Here is an 18478-nt window from a genome sequence, read left to right as displayed (position 1 = left end):
TGCAGGCTGTACGTGAGAAGACGAGAACAGAGAGTTAATTTCCGAAGCTACAATATTATTCATTGTTTGCAGTTTCATGGAGGCTGGTACCATACAGGTTTGACAGAAAAAAAGTGTTCAATTCATCTGGCGTATAGTTAACAGCGTTCTTGGCTATGTTTCTCCCAACCCCTAATACTTTAGCCATTTCCAAAGAACTGCTCCATTATTTTGGAATTCAAGTATTTAATAGGCAAAGCTCCGTTTTGCCTTCCTTACTTCTTGAGTGCAACGGTTTCTTAACATCCTATTGTTTTCGAATTTCGTATTAGGATTTATGGTGCTATCACTGGAAGGATCACTATTTTTAACATATCTCCTGTATGCTCTATAAGCTTTATCTGCGCGCCATTAACGAACGTAATTCATCGGTTTAGCATGGTGATGGGTGTTGCGAAACACGTTTCTTAACTAAAGGGGCGTATCTATCATAGAAATTTATATTAAAGAATTATTATAGTAGTATTCAAATATTTGAATGTGATAAAGCGTGTGTTATCGCTGGTCAACCGCCATCAACATTCCTAAAGTAAAAAAAAAAAAAAAAAAAATACTCGACGTGTATTCGATCGAAAAAGTCCCAGATTATTGGCCAATCGCCTAGACCACTGAACTACAATCACTACGCTGTAAATGATTAGTCTTTAGTCTGGTTACTTTAAGTTTCTCTGCCTCACCTTGGAAAGTTGTATATTATTTTTTTTCTTCGTTTCAAAATGTCTTTCGTATTCCTCTTATGATGATATAAGTGAATGATTTTCGGTAGAGTTTATTTTAATAAGTTCAGTTGTTCTGAAACCTTTGATACGCAATTTTGTTTTTTCTCCACATGAAACTACAGATAAGACAGATTTAATTCTCGTACTGTGCATTTGTTTCAAAGCAGCCACGGTCAAAGACTTATGACAGCAACGGTATAAACGATGGCTCAATTTGATATATTGAAACAAACTACAGCCTCTTTTTATGAGAATAGAAAGATATGGAAACTACTCAGTGGTACTCCATTTCATATTTGTACAATATTTCATGTAATAAAAAAAATGAGTGTAATTTTATCATGAAATAAAGAGAATGATTATTTTTTTGTTGCTACTTAATCATTATCTCCATTCACATTTCCTTATTTGTTGAATTTGTTACAGGCGCGATAACGTATTACCATTCCACGGAGAAGACGATACGTGTATTACTTTCAAGGAAACCATTTCTCATTCAGATGAGGAATCTCATACTTCGATGCAGTTTGGCAAGGGGTTTCATCCATCACTTTTGTCAAGGCATATTCTAGCTCAGGAGAGTGAAAAGCGTCATGCCTACCGAAAGAGTGAAAAACACTTTAGTCGAAGTTCAACTTTGTCAAGCAATAACTTAGTGCACACAGGTCAAAAATCCCACATCTGCGGAGTATGTGGAATGGAATCTAGTGTATGTTCATGTTTGGCTACGCACATGTTAAATCGTACAGGAGTAAGGTTACACACATGCCAGCAGTGTGGTAGGTCATTTACTCGATGTTCAAGTTTGGCTAGACACACATTAATCCACACAGGAGAAAAACCTCACACGTGCGAAGAGTGTGGTAAGGCATTTAAACAACGTTCCAATTTGTCTTCACACCTGTTAATCCATACGGGAGAAAAACCTTACACGTGCCAAGAGTGTGGTAAGGCATTTAATCGACGTTCCAATTTGTCTTCACACCTGTCAATTCACACAGGGGATAAACATCACACGTGCCACGAGTGTGGTAAGGGATTTAGTGTACGTTCGCATTTGGCTAGACACATGATAATACACACAGGAGTAAAAAAATACACGTGCCAAGAGTGTGGTAGGGGATTTACTGCACGTTCAGATTTGACTCAACACATGTTTGTCCACAAAGGAGAAAGATGCTACACATGCCACGACTGTGGTAGGGGATTTAAGCATCGTTCAGCTTTGGTTAGACACCTGTTAATCCACACAGGAGAAAAACCATACACGTGCGAAGAGTGTGGTAAGGGATTTAGTGCACGTTCTGATTTGGCTATACACATGTTAATCCACACAGGAGAAAGAGCACACACGTGCCAAGTGTGTGGTAAGGGATTTGGTGTACGCTCATATTTGGCTTCACACATGTTAATCCACACTGGAGGAAAACCCTACAGTTGCCAAGAGTGTGGTAGGGCATTTAATCATCGTTCCAGTTTGTCTTATCACATGTCAATCCACACAGGAGAAAAACCTCACACGTGCCAAGAGTGTGGTACGGGATTTAATCGACGTTACGATTTGTCTTCACACCTGTCAATCCACACAGGAGATAGACCTCACACGTGCAGAGAGTGTGGTAAAAAATTTAGTGTACGTTCACATTTGGCTACACACATGTTAAAACACGCAGGGGAAAAACCTCACACGTGCAAAGAGTGTGGTAAGGGATTTAGTGTACGTTCACGTTTGGCTAGACACATGTTAATCCACACAGGAGAAAAACCTTACACATGCAACGAGTGTGGTAAGTCATTTAATCGACGTTCATATTTGGCTTCACACATGTCAATACACACAGTTTAAAGCATCATACGCGCCAAGAGTTTGGTAAGGGATTTAAACATTATTCAACTTTGGTTACACACGTTAGTTCACAAAAGATATAAAGCTCACACTTGCCAAAGTGTGGTTAAGTATTTAAATGAAATTCAGAGTTGGCTACACGCATGTTGATCCACACCCGATCCAAAATCTCACACGTGCCAAAACCCTGGAATGGAATTTATTCAACGTTCATACGTGTTAAGCCAAATAGAACGTAAATCTCACACATGGAAAATGTTGAAAATGATATAGTCTACGCTCAATCCTTGCAAGGCATTTCAATACACAAGTGACAAACCAAAGAGATGCATAGAACGTAGCCTCCTATTTAATCAAGGTTCACATTGAGGAAGAAATTGTTAATCCACACAAGACAAGAGTCTCACACGCGCGGAGTGTAGAAATACATTTACTGGCAAATCGTATCCTAAAACACATAGTTAAATAACGAGAGATATGCGAAGGAAGTTCAATAGGATTTAGTTTAGAATCAGCTTTGGCAAGACACGTAAAAAGACATGACATATAGAAAAGAATTTGCCGCTCTCATAAGTTAAGTTTTGGCAGAAATATTCTGTGCACGATAAATACACTGCTAAAGAGGACTACAACAGAATTAAATATTAAAGGAGTCAGACCACACAGCCCTTCAAATGTACCTGCCCTTTGGAATGGAATGTAAGCTGTGAAGGACAAATTGTTAAGTCCGTATTTTGGGGGCAGATGTTACAGGAAATTGGTTCCGCATCTACTCCAAGGAACATTTATGTAGAGATAAAAATTTCAAATATAGCCCATGAGAGTTCTTGTATGTAAGGGAGTTAAAGGCAACAAGTTTAAGCGACATCCATAGTGAGGGCGCACCTTCCTCATAAGCTACAAGTGTAGATCCAGCGGAAAAACATGTCAATTTTGAACAGTAGGGCTTTCTGGACCATCTGCATTTTAGCTGCATCTTGCTTGTCCATACATGGTTGCGCAGTTCCATTTTCACCGCAAATATTTATATTTCCCGTTTTTACGACATTCTTTCATGCACGTGACAGAAAATTTTATGCAATTTGAAGATAAGAAGCAGTAGGGTGGGGACACTTGGGCGAGTTTTTTTTCCTACTGCGCATGCGCAAACCCTGGACGCTGATTGGCTGGCGCAGGTCACGTGACCCGGCCACGCCCCCTGACGCTGATTGGCTGGCCACGCCCCCTTGACGCTGATTGGTCGCCCCCGGCCACGCCCCCTGACGCTGATTGGTCGGCCACGCCCTTGACGCTGATTGGTCGGTGCAGGCCACGCCCCCCCGGCCACGCTCTTTTACGACCTCCTATCTACTGCGCCGATTGGCTGGCGCGGGACCCCCGCCGATTGGCTGGCAGCGGACACCCACCGATTGGCTGCCACCGGACCCCGCCCCGTTCACGCCGATTGGCTGGCGTCGGACCTCGCCCCCTTGACGCCGATTGGCTGTCCACGCGCACGGTCTGCGCAGATCGGTCGACGCCGGATCACCGCACCTGCCACATGCCACATAAGATTCGTTCCCTTTTATGAGCACTTTACGAACACATAGCAGAACAGATATCACATTCTTCATTCGCCTATTTAACGCAGCACATATTACACAGAGACTCGTTCCCTTTTATGAGCACTTTTAACATGGCAGAAATTACACAGAGACCACGAACACATAACATAGCACATATTACATAGCAGGGGTGCACTCGTTCCCTTTTATGAGCACTCTTTTTAAACATAGCAGAGAATAATGGGAGTGTATTCGCCCTCCATTTTGAGACCAATTTTTGACCTACTGCGCATATGCGCAAAACTGTTCCGATTTCGCCGTTAAAAAAAATAACAACACACACACAGCAGACCGCAGACTGTTCCAGTTCAGGAGCAGATTACTGCTATGCGCAGAAACATAAAATAAGACATAACACCCCCGTTCTCTTTTACGAGCACTTTATAGCAAAATAATAGAGCAGAGAATAAAACAAATAACAACCACACACACACACTTGATTGCTTATGCGCAGTAAAATTAAATTTCCAATTAATTACACATTGCACGCATGCGCAGAAAAATTACACTAGACTACAGCCTGTTCCAGTTGCAGTGCTGGTCCCGGTTCAATAGAGCAGACTACGTGCAACAAGCAGGTCATAAAAGACTATGACCTATTTTTCATCCCCTAAATAACATAGTATACACCCACACTTGGAAATAACACGCATGCGCAGAAACATTTACATTTCCCGATTCGACCATGCTGGTAAAGAATACCACACTTATTTCTACCAGGGTCTTATAGTTTATGTGGGATATGCCCTTTCTATGACAATTTTAACCGATTTGGATGAAACTCGGTATATGGGGGTTTTCGACCATGCTGATTACCAATACCACACCTACTTTTACCTGGGTCTTATGGTTCATGTGGGATACGTCCTTTCCATGACAATTTTAACCGATTTGGATGAAACTCGGGATATGGGGGTTTTCGACCATGCTGATTACCAAAACCACACCTACTTTTACCTGGACGTCGTTTGTATGACACTTAAAACCTAATAACTCAAAAACGGGTCCACATATTGAGGTCGTGTTTCCACATTTAGTAACTGGACATCAACTACTACAAGTTCCAAAATAATGACCATCGAGGTCAAAGGTCAACCTACTTAAAACCTAATAACATGAAAACTGAGCCACATATTGAGGTGCTGTTTCCAAATCTAGTAACTGGTCACCAACTACTACAAGTTCCAAAATAATGACCATCGAGGTCAAAGGTCAACATACTTAAAACCTAATAAAACGAAAACGGAGCCACATATTGAGGTGCTGTTTCCAAATCTAGTAATTGGTCATCAGGTACTACAAGATCCAAAACATTGACCATCGAGGTCAAAGGTCAACCTACTTAAAACCTAATAACACGAATACGGGGCCACATATTGAGATGGTGTTTCCAAGTCTGGTAATTGGTCATCAGGTACTACAAGACCCAAAACATTGACCATCGAGGTCAAAGGTCAACCTACTTAAAACCTAATAACACGAAAACGGGGCCACATATTGAGATGGTGTTTCCAAGTCTGGTAATTGGTTATCAGGTACTACAAGATCCAAAACATTGACCATCGAGGTCAAAGGTCAACATACTTAAAACCTAATAACACGAAAACTGAGCCACATATTGAGGTCGTGTTTCCACGTTTAGTAATTGGTCATCAGGTACTACAAGTTCCAAAATAATGACCATCGAGGTCAAAGGTCAACATACATAAAACCTAATAACACGAAAACGGAGCCACATATTGAGGTCGTGTTTCCACGTTTAGTAATTGGTCATCAGGTACTACAAGTTCCAAAACAATGACCATCGAGGTCAAAGGTCAACCTACTTAAAACCTAATCACTCGAAAACGGAGCCACATATTGAGATGCTGTTTCCAAATCTAGTAATTGGTCATCAGGTACTACAAGATCCAAAACAATGACCATCGATGTCAAAGGTCAACCTACTTAAAACCTAATCACTCGAAAACGGATCCATATATTGAGATGGTGTTTCCAAATCTAGTAACTGGTCATCAACTACTACAAGTTCCAAAACATTGACCATTGAGGTCAAAGGTCAACCTACTTGAAACCTAATCACTCGAAAACGGATCCACATATTGAGATGGTGTTTCCAAATCTACTAATAGGTCATCAGGCACTACAAGTTCCAAAATAATGACCATCGAGGTCAAAGGTCAACATACTTAAAACTTAATAACACGAAAACGGACCCACATATTGAGAAGGTGTTGCCACATTTAGTAATTGGACATCAACTACTACAAGTTCCAAAATAATGACCATCGTGGTCAAAAGGTTAAAATACTTAAAACCTAATCACTCGACAACTGAGACACATATTGAGATGGTGTTTCCAAATCTAGTAACTGGTCATCAACTACTACAAGTTCCAAAATAATGACCATCGTGGTCAAAAGGTTAAAATACTTAAAACCTAATCACTCGAAAACGGAGGCACATATTGAGGTGCGGTTTCCAAATCTAGTAATAGGTCATCAACTAGTACACGTTAAAAACGTACTGACTTTCGAGGTCAAAGGTCAAATATTTAAACCTTAATAACTTGTAAACGGAGTCAGCAAGAGATTTCTGTGTCCTATTCTTTTTTTCGTTCCAAGCAGAAAAAGTGAAGAATGAATAAATTTTAGTGACGTATTTGCTATTGTACTAACGAGAAAAAAAAATCAAAACAACGCCATTTTTAACTATCTCAGAATTTCTGTACATTTTGGTTATTCAAAATAATTTGGATGGACTAACGAAAAAGAAAGCAGAGATATGCCACTTTAGCTAGCTGAGAATTTAAAGAAACAAAGGGAACCTACTCAATTTTCTATCAACGAGAAATGCCATATTTCAACTACCTCAGAGTTTATGTCTTCTTGTACTAATTAAATAAACGAAGGAATAATGTACCAATGAGAAATGCCATTTTTTTCTAGACCATGTTCTAATATTTAAACAAACGAAGGGGTGAATTTGAGTGACCTATTCAATTTTGCACCAACGAGAAATAACGGCGTATTTTAATTCATTTTGTACTATTTAAATGAACAAACAATCGGATAAATTTAACCGGCTCAGAAGTGTACTATTTAAACAAACGAAGGTCTCTTGAGTGAGATTTCCAATTTTGTAGCAAGAAGGACTATTTTCTAACTAACTCAAATTTGGATGGAGTGATTAGTTTTGTTCGAACCAGAAAAATTTGATTGGATTATTTCCTTATGTACCAACTGGGAAAAGTGAAGGAATAAATTTGGGTAGAATATTTAGTTTTGTACCTAGCAAAATAAGAAAAGGAAGTGAAGAACGAATAACATGTACCAACAAACAAAATGGAGCACCAGCGACAAAAAAGAAATCGAAGGAGGAATAAATTTGGGTGACCTAATCAGTTTGTAATAAGCAGAATCAGCATTCTATACTTTTTTCTCCCATTCATTGGAGTTGTCCTATTTCCTTTTGTACCAACGAGAACCATTTTTAACAGACATAGAATCTGTACCAAACAGAAAAGAGGAGCTACACGATTAAACAAAGCAATCAATTTTTAACTAGCTCAGAATTTATGTGCCTTTTGTAACGAAGAAACAAATTTGAAGGAGGTTCATTTTAACTAATCCTGCTGCGAGTAGATCAATTAGTACATAGTAAAAAAATAAAACAATATGACATTATTGCGACTTTCATTTTCGAATACATACGAATTAGGCCACTATGGCAAAAAAATTCTTGAAAACTCTCTCCTTATGCTTTAGAAACCCGCTAGTAGGGCGTCGATTCAGTAATCCATATTGAAGTATACCTTTTATACAACAAACAAGTCTACTGTCTTCGGCACGCATTTTAGACCAAGGGCAGCAAGACACTATATTAAATAACACTTCTGCTGGATAGAAATTCGATTCTCTCGATCTTCTGCTTTACTTGGAAATTCTCCACATCTTAGAATTTATCAGGTTACATCTAGTAAAAGAAAACGAACAGATAATTTTGAGACAGTTCCATATGGGTAAATACAGTATTAGTAGAGATAAGGAGAGAGTGAAAAAAAATGGAAAATTAAATTTTAAATCATTATTATTATTATTATTTTAGAGGTCAAAAGGAAGAATAAATGAATTTGAGTGGCATATGTACGGAATTTAGTTTTGTAAAGGGCAAAAAAATTGAATGGAATATTTTATTTTGTACCAGCTGGGAATTTAGTGTTGCACCATTGTATCAATTTAAGTATTTTTGTACTATTTAGTACCACCGAGAAGGTGTAGAATATTTAGTTTTGTTGGCTTCTTTATTTTGTATTAACGACTAAAGCCTTTAACACATACTTGGTTGTGTGCATTATAATGGCCGAAGTTTTTCATTTCCCCGTGGTACAACGTAATGGTCGCCCCGCTTATTCTAGGTCTACAGTTAGATATTTTCGATTGGATAATGGTATAAAGCCACGTTTTGTTGAGCACAATGCCCACTATAACGATGTGGTAGACAATTATTTGATGGATAGATATTTGTTTAATAGTCGATATAACAAATGGTATATGATAGAATTTGTTAAGCATTTATCGCATGTAGATATTAAGATAGACTTTTTTGTCGTTGGTTACTCGTTTAACTGCACACAGTTCTCTTTTCCAATCAGCTACCTTTTTTGCCATGAAAACTAAGGGTAATAGTTATACTGTGATAGCTTTCTTTCGCTATGGGGGAACGCAGGACACTTTGGATGAGTTATTAAAGTTTTGAAATCATGTGGGCGAGTTCAGGCCAAGTATCCAGATTGCAGATTTACTTGGCTGCTTTACACGATGTGGTAAAACTGGCCTTTTTGCGGTATCTCCTGATACCTATCTGTTGGACCTCGCGGTATTTGGAAACTTGGTGAAAAAGAATAACAAATGGTTTTTCTCACAATAAAGCTATACATACAGAATTATCCATTATGGCAAAAAATACTACTTTCTCCTTATGCTTAGTTGGAGTAGACTTCGATACATTGTGTAAGAATTTCCAAATAATAGCGGTATTGCACTGTACTTATAATAGTCTGTAATAGTGCAGTTTATTGTAGTCTACCAGCAATAATGATCTTATCTAAGAGAGTTATTAGGTAAAGATAACAATTACACCTCCATTCTGCGAAAACATTTATAAGACCATATTCTGCTACTCAAACAAACGAAGGAATAAGCTCAGAATTTCTATACCTTTTTTGCGCTATTCAAATAAACGAGGGAATAATCCTATTCACTTTTAGTTTTGTACCAACCACAAAAAAAGGGAAGAAGGACCATTATAACAAGCTCACTATTTTTATACCATTTTGTATTATTCTATTTCATTTTTGTAACAATAAGAAGAAAAGTTCAGAATGTTATACCTTTGTGATGCTACATTTTGTATTATTTTTGTGTCATCCAGAGAACAATTTAAATTGCCTCTCCCGTCACTAAGAAAGGCTTATAAAATATTTCAACGTAAGATTTAACAAACCAGGATTAAAAGTCTATCTTAATATCTACATGCGATAAATGCTTAACAAATTCTATCCTTCGACCATTTGTTATATCGACTATTAAACAAATATCTATCCATCAAATAATTGTCTACCACATCGTTATAGTGGGCATTGTGCTCAACAAAACGTGGCTTTATACCATTATCCAATCGAAAATATCTAACTGTAGACCTAGAATAAGCGGGGCGACCATTACGTTGTACCACGGGGAAATGAAAAACTTCGGCCATTATAATGCACACAACCAAGTATGTGTTAAAGGCTTTAGTCGTTAATACAAAATAAAGAAGCCAACAAAACTAAATATTCTACACCTTCTCGGTGGTACTAAATAGTACAAAAATACTTAAATTGATACAATGGTGCAACACTAAATTCCCAGCTGGTACAAAATAAAATATTCCATTCAATTTTTTTGCCCTTTACAAAACTAAATTCCGTACATATGCCACTCAAATTCATTTATTCTTCCTTTTGACCTCTAAAATAATAATAATAATAATGATTTAAAATTTAATTTTCCATTTTTTTTTTTACTCTCTCCTTATCTCTACTAATACTGTATTTACCCATATGGAACTGTCTCAAAATTATCTGTTCGTTTTCTTTTACTAGATGTAACCTGATAAATTCTAAGATGTGGAGAATTTCCAAGTAAAGCAGAAGATCGAGAGAATCGAATTTCTATCCAGCAGAAGTGTTATTTAATATAGTGTCTTGCTGCCCTTGGTCTAAAATGCGTGCCGAAGACAGTAGACTTGTTTGTTGTATGAAAGGTATACTCCAATATGGATTACTGAATCGACGCCCTACTAGCGGGTTTCTAAAGCATAAGGAGAGAGTTTTCAAGAATTTTTTTGCCATAGTGGCCTAATTCGTATGTATTCGAAAATGAAAGTCGCAATAATGTCATATTGTTTTATTTTTTTACTATGTACTAATTGATCTACTCGCAGCAGGATTAGTTAAAATGAACCTCCTTCAAATTTGTTTCTTCGTTACAAAAGGCACATAAATTCTGAGCTAGTTAAAAATTGATTGCTTTGTTTAATCGTGTAGCTCCTCTTTTCTGTTTGGTACAGATTCTATGTCTGTTAAAAATGGTTCTCGTTGGTACAAAAGGAAATAGGACAACCCCAATGAATGGGAGAAAAAAAGTATAGAATGCTGATTCTGCTTATTACAAACTGATTAGGTCACCCAAATTTATTCCTCCTTCGATTTCTTTTTTGTCGCTGGTGCTCCATTTTGTTTGTTGGTACATGTTATTCGTTCTTCACTTCTTTTTCTTATTTTGCTAGGTACAAAACTAAATATTCTACCCAAATTTATTCCTTCACTTTTCCCAGTTGGTACATAAGGAAATAATCCAATCAAATTTTTCTGGTTCGAACAAAACTAATCACTCCATCCAAATTTGAGTTAGTTAGAAAATAGTCATTCTTGCTACAAAATTGGAAATCTCACTCAAGAGACCTTCGTTTGTTTAAATAGTACACTTCTGAGCCGGTTAAATTTATCCGATTGTTTGTTCATTTAAATAGTACAAAATGAATTAAAATACGCCGTTATTTCTCGTTGGTGCAAAATTGAATAGGTCACTCAAATTCACCCCTTCGTTTGTTTAAATATTAGAACATGGTCTAGAAAAAAATGGCATTTCTCATTGGTACATTATTCCTTCGTTTATTTAATTAGTACAAGAAGACATAAACTCTGAGGTAGTTGAAATATGGCATTTCTCGTTGATAGAAAATTGAGTAGGTTCCCTTTGTTTCTTTAAATTCTCAGCTAGCTAAAGTGGCATATCTCTGCTTTCTTTTTCGTTAGTCCATCCAAATTATTTTGAATAACCAAAATGTACAGAAATTCTGAGCTAGTTAAAAATGGCGTTGTTTTGATTTTTTTTTCTCGTTAGTACAATAGCAAATACGTCACTAAAATTTATTCATTCTTCACTTTTTCTGCTTGGAACAAAAAAAAGAATAGGACACAGAAATCTCTTGCTGACTCCGTTTACAAGTTATTAAGGTTTAAATATTTGACCTTTGACCTCGAAAGTCAGTACGTTTTTAACGTGTACTAGTTGATGACCTATTACTAGATTTGGAAACCGCACCTCAATATGTGCCTCCGTTTTCGAGTGATTAGGTTTTAAGTATTTTAACCTTTTGACCACGATGGTCATTATTTTGGAACTTGTAGTAGTTGATGACCAGTTACTAGATTTGGAAACACCATCTCAATATGTGTCTCAGTTGTCGAGTGATTAGGTTTTAAGTATTTTAACCTTTTGACCACGATGGTCATTATTTTGGAACTTGTAGTAGTTGATGTCCAATTACTAAATGTGGCAACACCATCTCAATATGTGGGTCCGTTTTCGTGTTATTAAGTTTTAAGTATGTTGACCTTTGACCTCGATGGTCATTATTTTGGAACTTGTAGTGCCTGATGACCTATTAGTAGATTTGGAAACACCATCTCAATATGTGGATCCGTTTCCGAGTGATTAGGTTTCAAGTAGGTTGACCTTTGACCTCAATGGTCAATGTTTTGGAACTTGTAGTAGTTGATGACCAGTTACTAGATTTGGAAACACCATCTCAATATATGGATCCGTTTTCGAGTGATTAGGTTTTAAGTAGGTTGACCTTTGACATCGATGGTCATTGTTTTGGATCTTGTAGTACCTGATGACCAATTACTAGATTTGGAAACAGCATCTCAATATGTGGCTCCGTTTTCGAGTGATTAGGTTTTAAGTAGGTTGACCTTTGACCTCGATGGTCATTGTTTTGGAACTTGTAGTACCTGATGACCAATTACTAAACGTGGAAACACGACCTCAATATGTGGCTCCGTTTTCGTGTTATTAGGTTTTAAGTATGTTGACCTTTGACCTCGATGGTCATTATTTTGGAACTTGTAGTACCTGATGACCAATTACTAAACGTGGAAACACGACCTCAATATGTGGCTCAGTTTTCGTGTTATTAGGTTTTAAGTATGTTGACCTTTGACCTCGATGGTCAATGTTTTGGATCTTGTAGTACCTGATAACCAATTACCAGACTTGGAAACACCATCTCAATATGTGGCCCCGTTTTCGTGTTATTAGGTTTTAAGTAGGTTAACCTTTGACCTCGATGGTCAATGTTTTGGGTCTTGTAGTACCTGATGACCAATTACCAGACTTGGAAACACCATCTCAATATGTGGCCCCGTATTCGTGTTATTAGGTTTTAAGTAGGTTGACCTTTGACTTCGATGGTCTATGTTTTGGATCTTGTAGTACCTGATGACCAATTACTAGATTTGGAAACAGCACCTCAATATGTGGCTCCGTTTTCGTTTTATTAGGTTTTAAGTATGTTGACCTTTGACCTCGATGGTCATTATTTTGGAACTTGTAGTAGTTGGTGACCAGTTACTAGATTTGGAAACAGCACCTCAATATGTGGCTCAGTTTTCATGTTATTAGGTTTTAAGTAGGTTGACCTTTGACCTCGATGGTCATTATTTTGGAACTTGTAGTAGTTGATGTCCAGTTACTAAATGTGGAAACACGACCTCAATATGTGGACCCGTTTTTGAGTTATTAGGTTTTAAGTGTCATACAAACGACGTCCAGGTAAAAGTAGGTGTGGTTTTGGTAATCAGCATGGTCGAAAACCCCCATATCCCGAGTTTCATCCAAATCGGTTAAAATTGTCATGGAAAGGACGTATCCCACATGAACCATAAGACCCAGGTAAAAGTAGGTGTGGTATTGGTAATCAGCATGGTCGAAAACCCCCATATACCGAGTTTCATCCAAATCGGTTAAAATTGTCATAGAAAGGGCATATCCCACATAAACTATAAGACCCTGGTAGAAATAAGTGTGGTATTCTTTACCAGCATGGTCGAATCGGAAATGTAAATGTTTCTGCGCATGCGTGTTATTTCCAAGTGTGGGTGTCTACTATGTTATTTAGGGGATGAAAAATAGGTCATAGTCTTTTATGACCTGCTTGTTGCACGTAGTCTGCTCTATTGAACCGGGACCAGCACTGCAACTGGAACAGGCTGTAGTCTAGTGTAATTTTTCTGCGCATGCGTGCAATGTGTAATTAATTGGAAATTTAATTTTACTGCGCATAAGCAATCAAGTGTGTGTGTGTGGTTGTTATTTGTTTTATTCTCTGCTCTATTATGTTGCTATAAAGTGCTCGTAAAAGAGAACGGGGGTGTTATGTCTTATTTTATGTTTCTGCGCATAGCAGTAATCTGCTCCTGAACTGGAACTGTCTGCGGTCTGCTGTGTGTGTGTTGTTATTTTTTTTAACGGCGAAATCGGAACAGTTTTGCGCATATGCGCAGTAGGTCAAAAATTGGTCTCAAAATGGAGGGCGAATACACTCCCATTATTCTCTGCTATGTTTAAAAAGAGTGCTCATAAAAGGGAACGAGTGCACCCCTGCTATGTAATATGTGCTATGTTATGTGTTCGTGGTCTCTGTGTAATTTCTGCCATGTTAAAAGTGCTCATAAAAGGGAACGAGTCTCTGTGTAATATGTGCTGCGTTAAATAGGCGAATGAAGAATGTGATATCTGCTCTGCTATGTGTTCGTAAAGTGCTCATAAAAGGGAACGAATCTTATGTGGCATGTGGCAGGTGCGGTGATCCGGCGTCGACCGATCTGCGCAGACCGTGCGCGTGGACAGCCAATCGGCGTCAAGGGGGCGAGGTCCGACGCCAGCCAATCGGCGTGAACGGGGCGGGGTCCGGTGGCAGCCAATCGGTGGGTGTCCTCTGCCAGCCAATCGGCGGGGGTCCCGCGCCAGCCAATCGGCGCAGTAGATAGGAGGTCGTAAAAGAGCGTGGCCGGGGGGGCGTGGCCTGCACCGACCAATCAGCGTCAAGGGCGTGGCCGACCAATCAGCGTCAGGGGGCGTGGCCGGGGGCGACCAATCAGCGTCAAGGGGGCGTGGCCAGCCAATCAGCGTCAGGGGGCGTGGCCGGGTCACGTGACCTGCGCCAGCCAATCAGCGTCCAGGGTTTGCGCATGCGCAGTAGGAAAAAAAACTCGCCCAAGTGTCCCCACCCTACTGAAGCGATCATAAACTCAAGTCTTCGTCTCTTTTACATGGGTTAAACTGATCAGATAAACTTTACGTTAAAATCGTATTAAGGTTGTATGTGTCAAAAAATGACTGACTAATAATATTGAAAACGATTGCATTCCAGTTGTTGTCGTCTTTGATAAGAAGCGATCATAAACTCAAGTCTTCAAAGCGAGATTAATAGCATTTTTATCCAAAGTGTTAATGACTTTACCGGAATTCGTGGTGTTTGTGCGAAAAAAGGGTCTGTACCAAAATTTCGACGCAAATATCTTCTACTCTTTTTCGTCCACAGTCGTTTCTCAAGCGCGGGATGATGATATAAGGTGAATGTGCATGTCGGTTGTAAAAAATCAAGTTCGAAGCTATGTTTCGCATTCCTTACTTATTCTCTTGTATACTTAGAAGTTTCTGAGTATACTGACTTAACAACTTTTCACTCGTTTTATAAGAAAAGTTGTTGAATCAGGTTTTAACTTTTATTCAAAAACGTTCTGTTTACCTTATAAAAATCTGGTACTGTAAGACAACGTCACACCTGTCAAATCGAACCAGCATACAAAGTTTTACACCATTGTATTAATATATCGGTATTTCAACACATTTCTATAAAATTTAAAGCGTGATCCTGTAAAATGAAGCAATAATGAGTTAGCAACTTCTGATTTGAGTGCGCCATATAGTTCGCGCTCAAGCTTGGCAAGACAAATTTTAATATACACAAGTGGAAAACTTCACATATACTAAGAGTTTGGAATACTACTTGGTCTATACTCAAGTTTGGAAGGATATTTTAATACACAGATGAAACTCTCACACATATGACAACACACAGGCGAAAAGAAGATTTATATGAAGCTCGCGTTTTACAATGCACAAGAGAAAACATACTATTAAATACTACGGAAAAAATTAAAGCGTTCTACGTGTGTAGAAAGGGCTTAATTAAAGTTTCTATTTCGCAACTAGTTTCTATTAGAAATAAGTGTGGTATTCTTTACCAGCATGGTCGAATCGGAAATGTAAATGTTTCTGCGCATGCGTGTTATTTCCAAGTGTGGGTGTATACTATGTTATTTAGGGGATGAAAAATAGGTCATAGTCTTTTATGACCTGCTTGTTGCACGTAGTCTGCTCTATTGAACCGGGACCAGCACTGCAACTGGAACAGGCTGTAGTCTAGTGTAATTTTTCTGCGCATGCGTGCAATGTGTAATTAATTGGAAATTTAATTTTACTGCGCATAAGCAATCAAGTGTGTGTGTGTGGTTGTTATTTTTTTTATTCTCTGCTCTATTATGTTGCTATAAAGTGCTCGTAAAAGAGAACGGGGGTGTTATGTCTTATTTTATGTTTCTGCGCATAGCAGTAATCTGCTCCTGAACTGGAACAGTCTGCGGTCTGCTGTGTGTATGTTGTTATTTTTTTTTAACGGCGAAATCGGAACAGTTTTGCGCATATGCGCAGTAGGTCAAAAATTGGTCTCAAAATGGAGGGCGAATACACTCCCATTATTCTCTGCTATGTTTAAAAAGAGTGCTCATAAAAGGGAACGAGTGCACCCCTGCTATGTAATATGTGCTATGTTATGTGTTCGTGGTCTCTGTGTAATTTCTGCCATGTTAAAAGTGCTCATAAAAGGGAACGAGTCTCTGTGTAATATGTGCTGCGTTAAATAGGCGAATGAAGAATGTGATATCTGCTCTGCTATGTGTTCGTAAAGTGCTCATAAAAGGGAACGAATCTTATGTGGCATGTGGCAGGTGCGGTGATCCGGCGTCGACCGATCTGCGCAGACCGTGCGCGTGGACAGCCAATCGGCGTCAAGGGGGCGAGGTCCGACGCCAGCCAATCGGCGTGAACGGGGCGGGGTCCGGTGGCAGCCAATCGGTGGGTGTCCGCTGCCAGCCAATCGGCGGGGGTCCCGCGCCAGCCAATCGGCGCAGTAGATAGGAGGTCGTAAAAGAGCGTGGCCGGGGGGGCGTGGCCTGCACCGACCAATCAGCGTCAAGGGCGTGGCCGACCAATCAGCGTCAGGGGGCGTGGCCGGGGGCGACCAATCAGCGTCAAGGGGGCGTGGCCAGCCAATCAGCGTCAGGGGGCGTGGCCGGGTCACGTGACCTGCGCCAGCCAATCAGCGTCCAGGGTTTGCGCATGCGCAGTAGGAAAAAAAACTCGCCCAAGTGTCCCCACCCTACTGAAGCGATCATAAACTCAAGTCTTCGTCTCTTTTACATGGGTTAAACTGATCAGATAAACTTTACGTTAAAATCGTATTAAGGTTGTATGTGTCAAAAAATGACTGACTAATAATATTGAAAACGATTGCATTCCAGTTGTTGTCGTCTTTGATAAGAAGCGATCATAAACTCAAGTCTTCAAAGCGAGATTAATAGCATTTTTATCCAAAGTGTTAATGACTTTACCGGAATTCGTGGTGTTTGTGCGAAAAAAGGGTCTGTACCAAAATTTCGACGCAAATATCTTCTACTCTTTTTCGTCCACAGTCGTTTCTCAAGCGCGGGATGATGATATAAGGTGAATGTGCATGTCGGTTGTAAAAAATCAAGTTCGAAGCTATGTTTCGCATTCCTTACTTATTCTCTTGTATACTTAGAAGTTTCTGAGTATACTGACTTAACAACTTTTCACTCGTTTTATAAGAAAAGTTGTTGAATCAGGTTTTAACTTTTATTCAAAAACGTTCTGTTTACCTTATAAAAATCTGGTACTGTAAGACAACGTCACACCTGTCAAATCGAACCAGCATACAAAGTTTTACACCATTGTATTAATATATCGGTATTTCAACACATTTCTATAAAATTTAAAGCGTGATCCTGTAAAATGAAGCAATAATGAGTTAGCAACTTCTGATTTGAGTGCGCCATATAGTTCGCGCTCAAGCTTGGCAAGACAAATTTTAATATACACAAGTGGAAAACTTCACATATACTAAGAGTTTGGAATACTACTTGGTCTATACTCAAGTTTGGAAGGATATTTTAATACACAGATGAAACTCTCACACATATGACAACACACAGGCGAAAAGAAGATTTATATGAAGCCCGCGTTTTACAATGCACAAGAGAAAACATACCATTAAATACTACGGAAAAAATTAAAGCGTTCTACGTGTGTAGAAAGGGCTTAATTAAAGTTTCTATTTCCCAACAGATATATAAACACAGATGGTTGAGTAACTGCTCAGTCAAGACTATGAAGAACGGTATAATCGAAGTTCAATTTTGAGGAAACATGCTATCTCATACAGGTAAAAGATGGCTGTGTATAATTGTGAAAAGCGTTTACATGAAGTACACATTTTGTTAGTGGAAAGACATTGTAAGATATGTGAAACTAATTACTAAAAAATCATGTTTGTACATAAAAAGTATATTCAATTTACACACGTGATAAAATATACAAATGCGAAACATCTTAGTTATCAAAAGTGCGATAAAATTCGTTCAATATTACGTATCAATCTCACGTACTGCCAATTCACGTTTCCGCTCGCGACGACGGTAATTCGGCCGTGATTGATTATTCACATTTTTCAGCATTGTGCATGATGCAAAAAGTATGTTTTGGAGCATTTAGGTTTAGTAAATCAAGACAAATCAT

General features: G+C 38.7%; 1 protein-coding gene across 1 annotated transcript in view; it reads left to right on the top strand.

Annotated features, from left to right (window-relative positions):
- LOC145690941 (uncharacterized) overlaps positions 1 to 10356 on the top strand; it is a 44038-nt gene extending 33682 nt beyond the window's left edge. The window contains exon 2 of the mRNA XM_081766400.1: positions 1185 to 10356. Within this exon, the coding sequence (XP_081622526.1) occupies positions 1185 to 2604 (1420 nt within the window). The 3' untranslated portion in view covers positions 2605 to 10356. The remainder of the gene's footprint in view (positions 1 to 1184) is intronic.
- The last annotated feature ends 8122 nt before the right edge of the window (positions 10357 to 18478 follow it).

Source organism: Thermobia domestica, chromosome 7 (assembly GCF_964235325.1).
Source record: "Thermobia domestica chromosome 7, izTheDome1.hap1.1, whole genome shotgun sequence".
NCBI classification, from domain to species: Eukaryota; Metazoa; Arthropoda; class Insecta; order Zygentoma; family Lepismatidae; genus Thermobia; species Thermobia domestica.
Note: the sequence above shows the minus strand (reverse complement) of the source record. Positions and strands in the feature narration are given on the sequence as shown.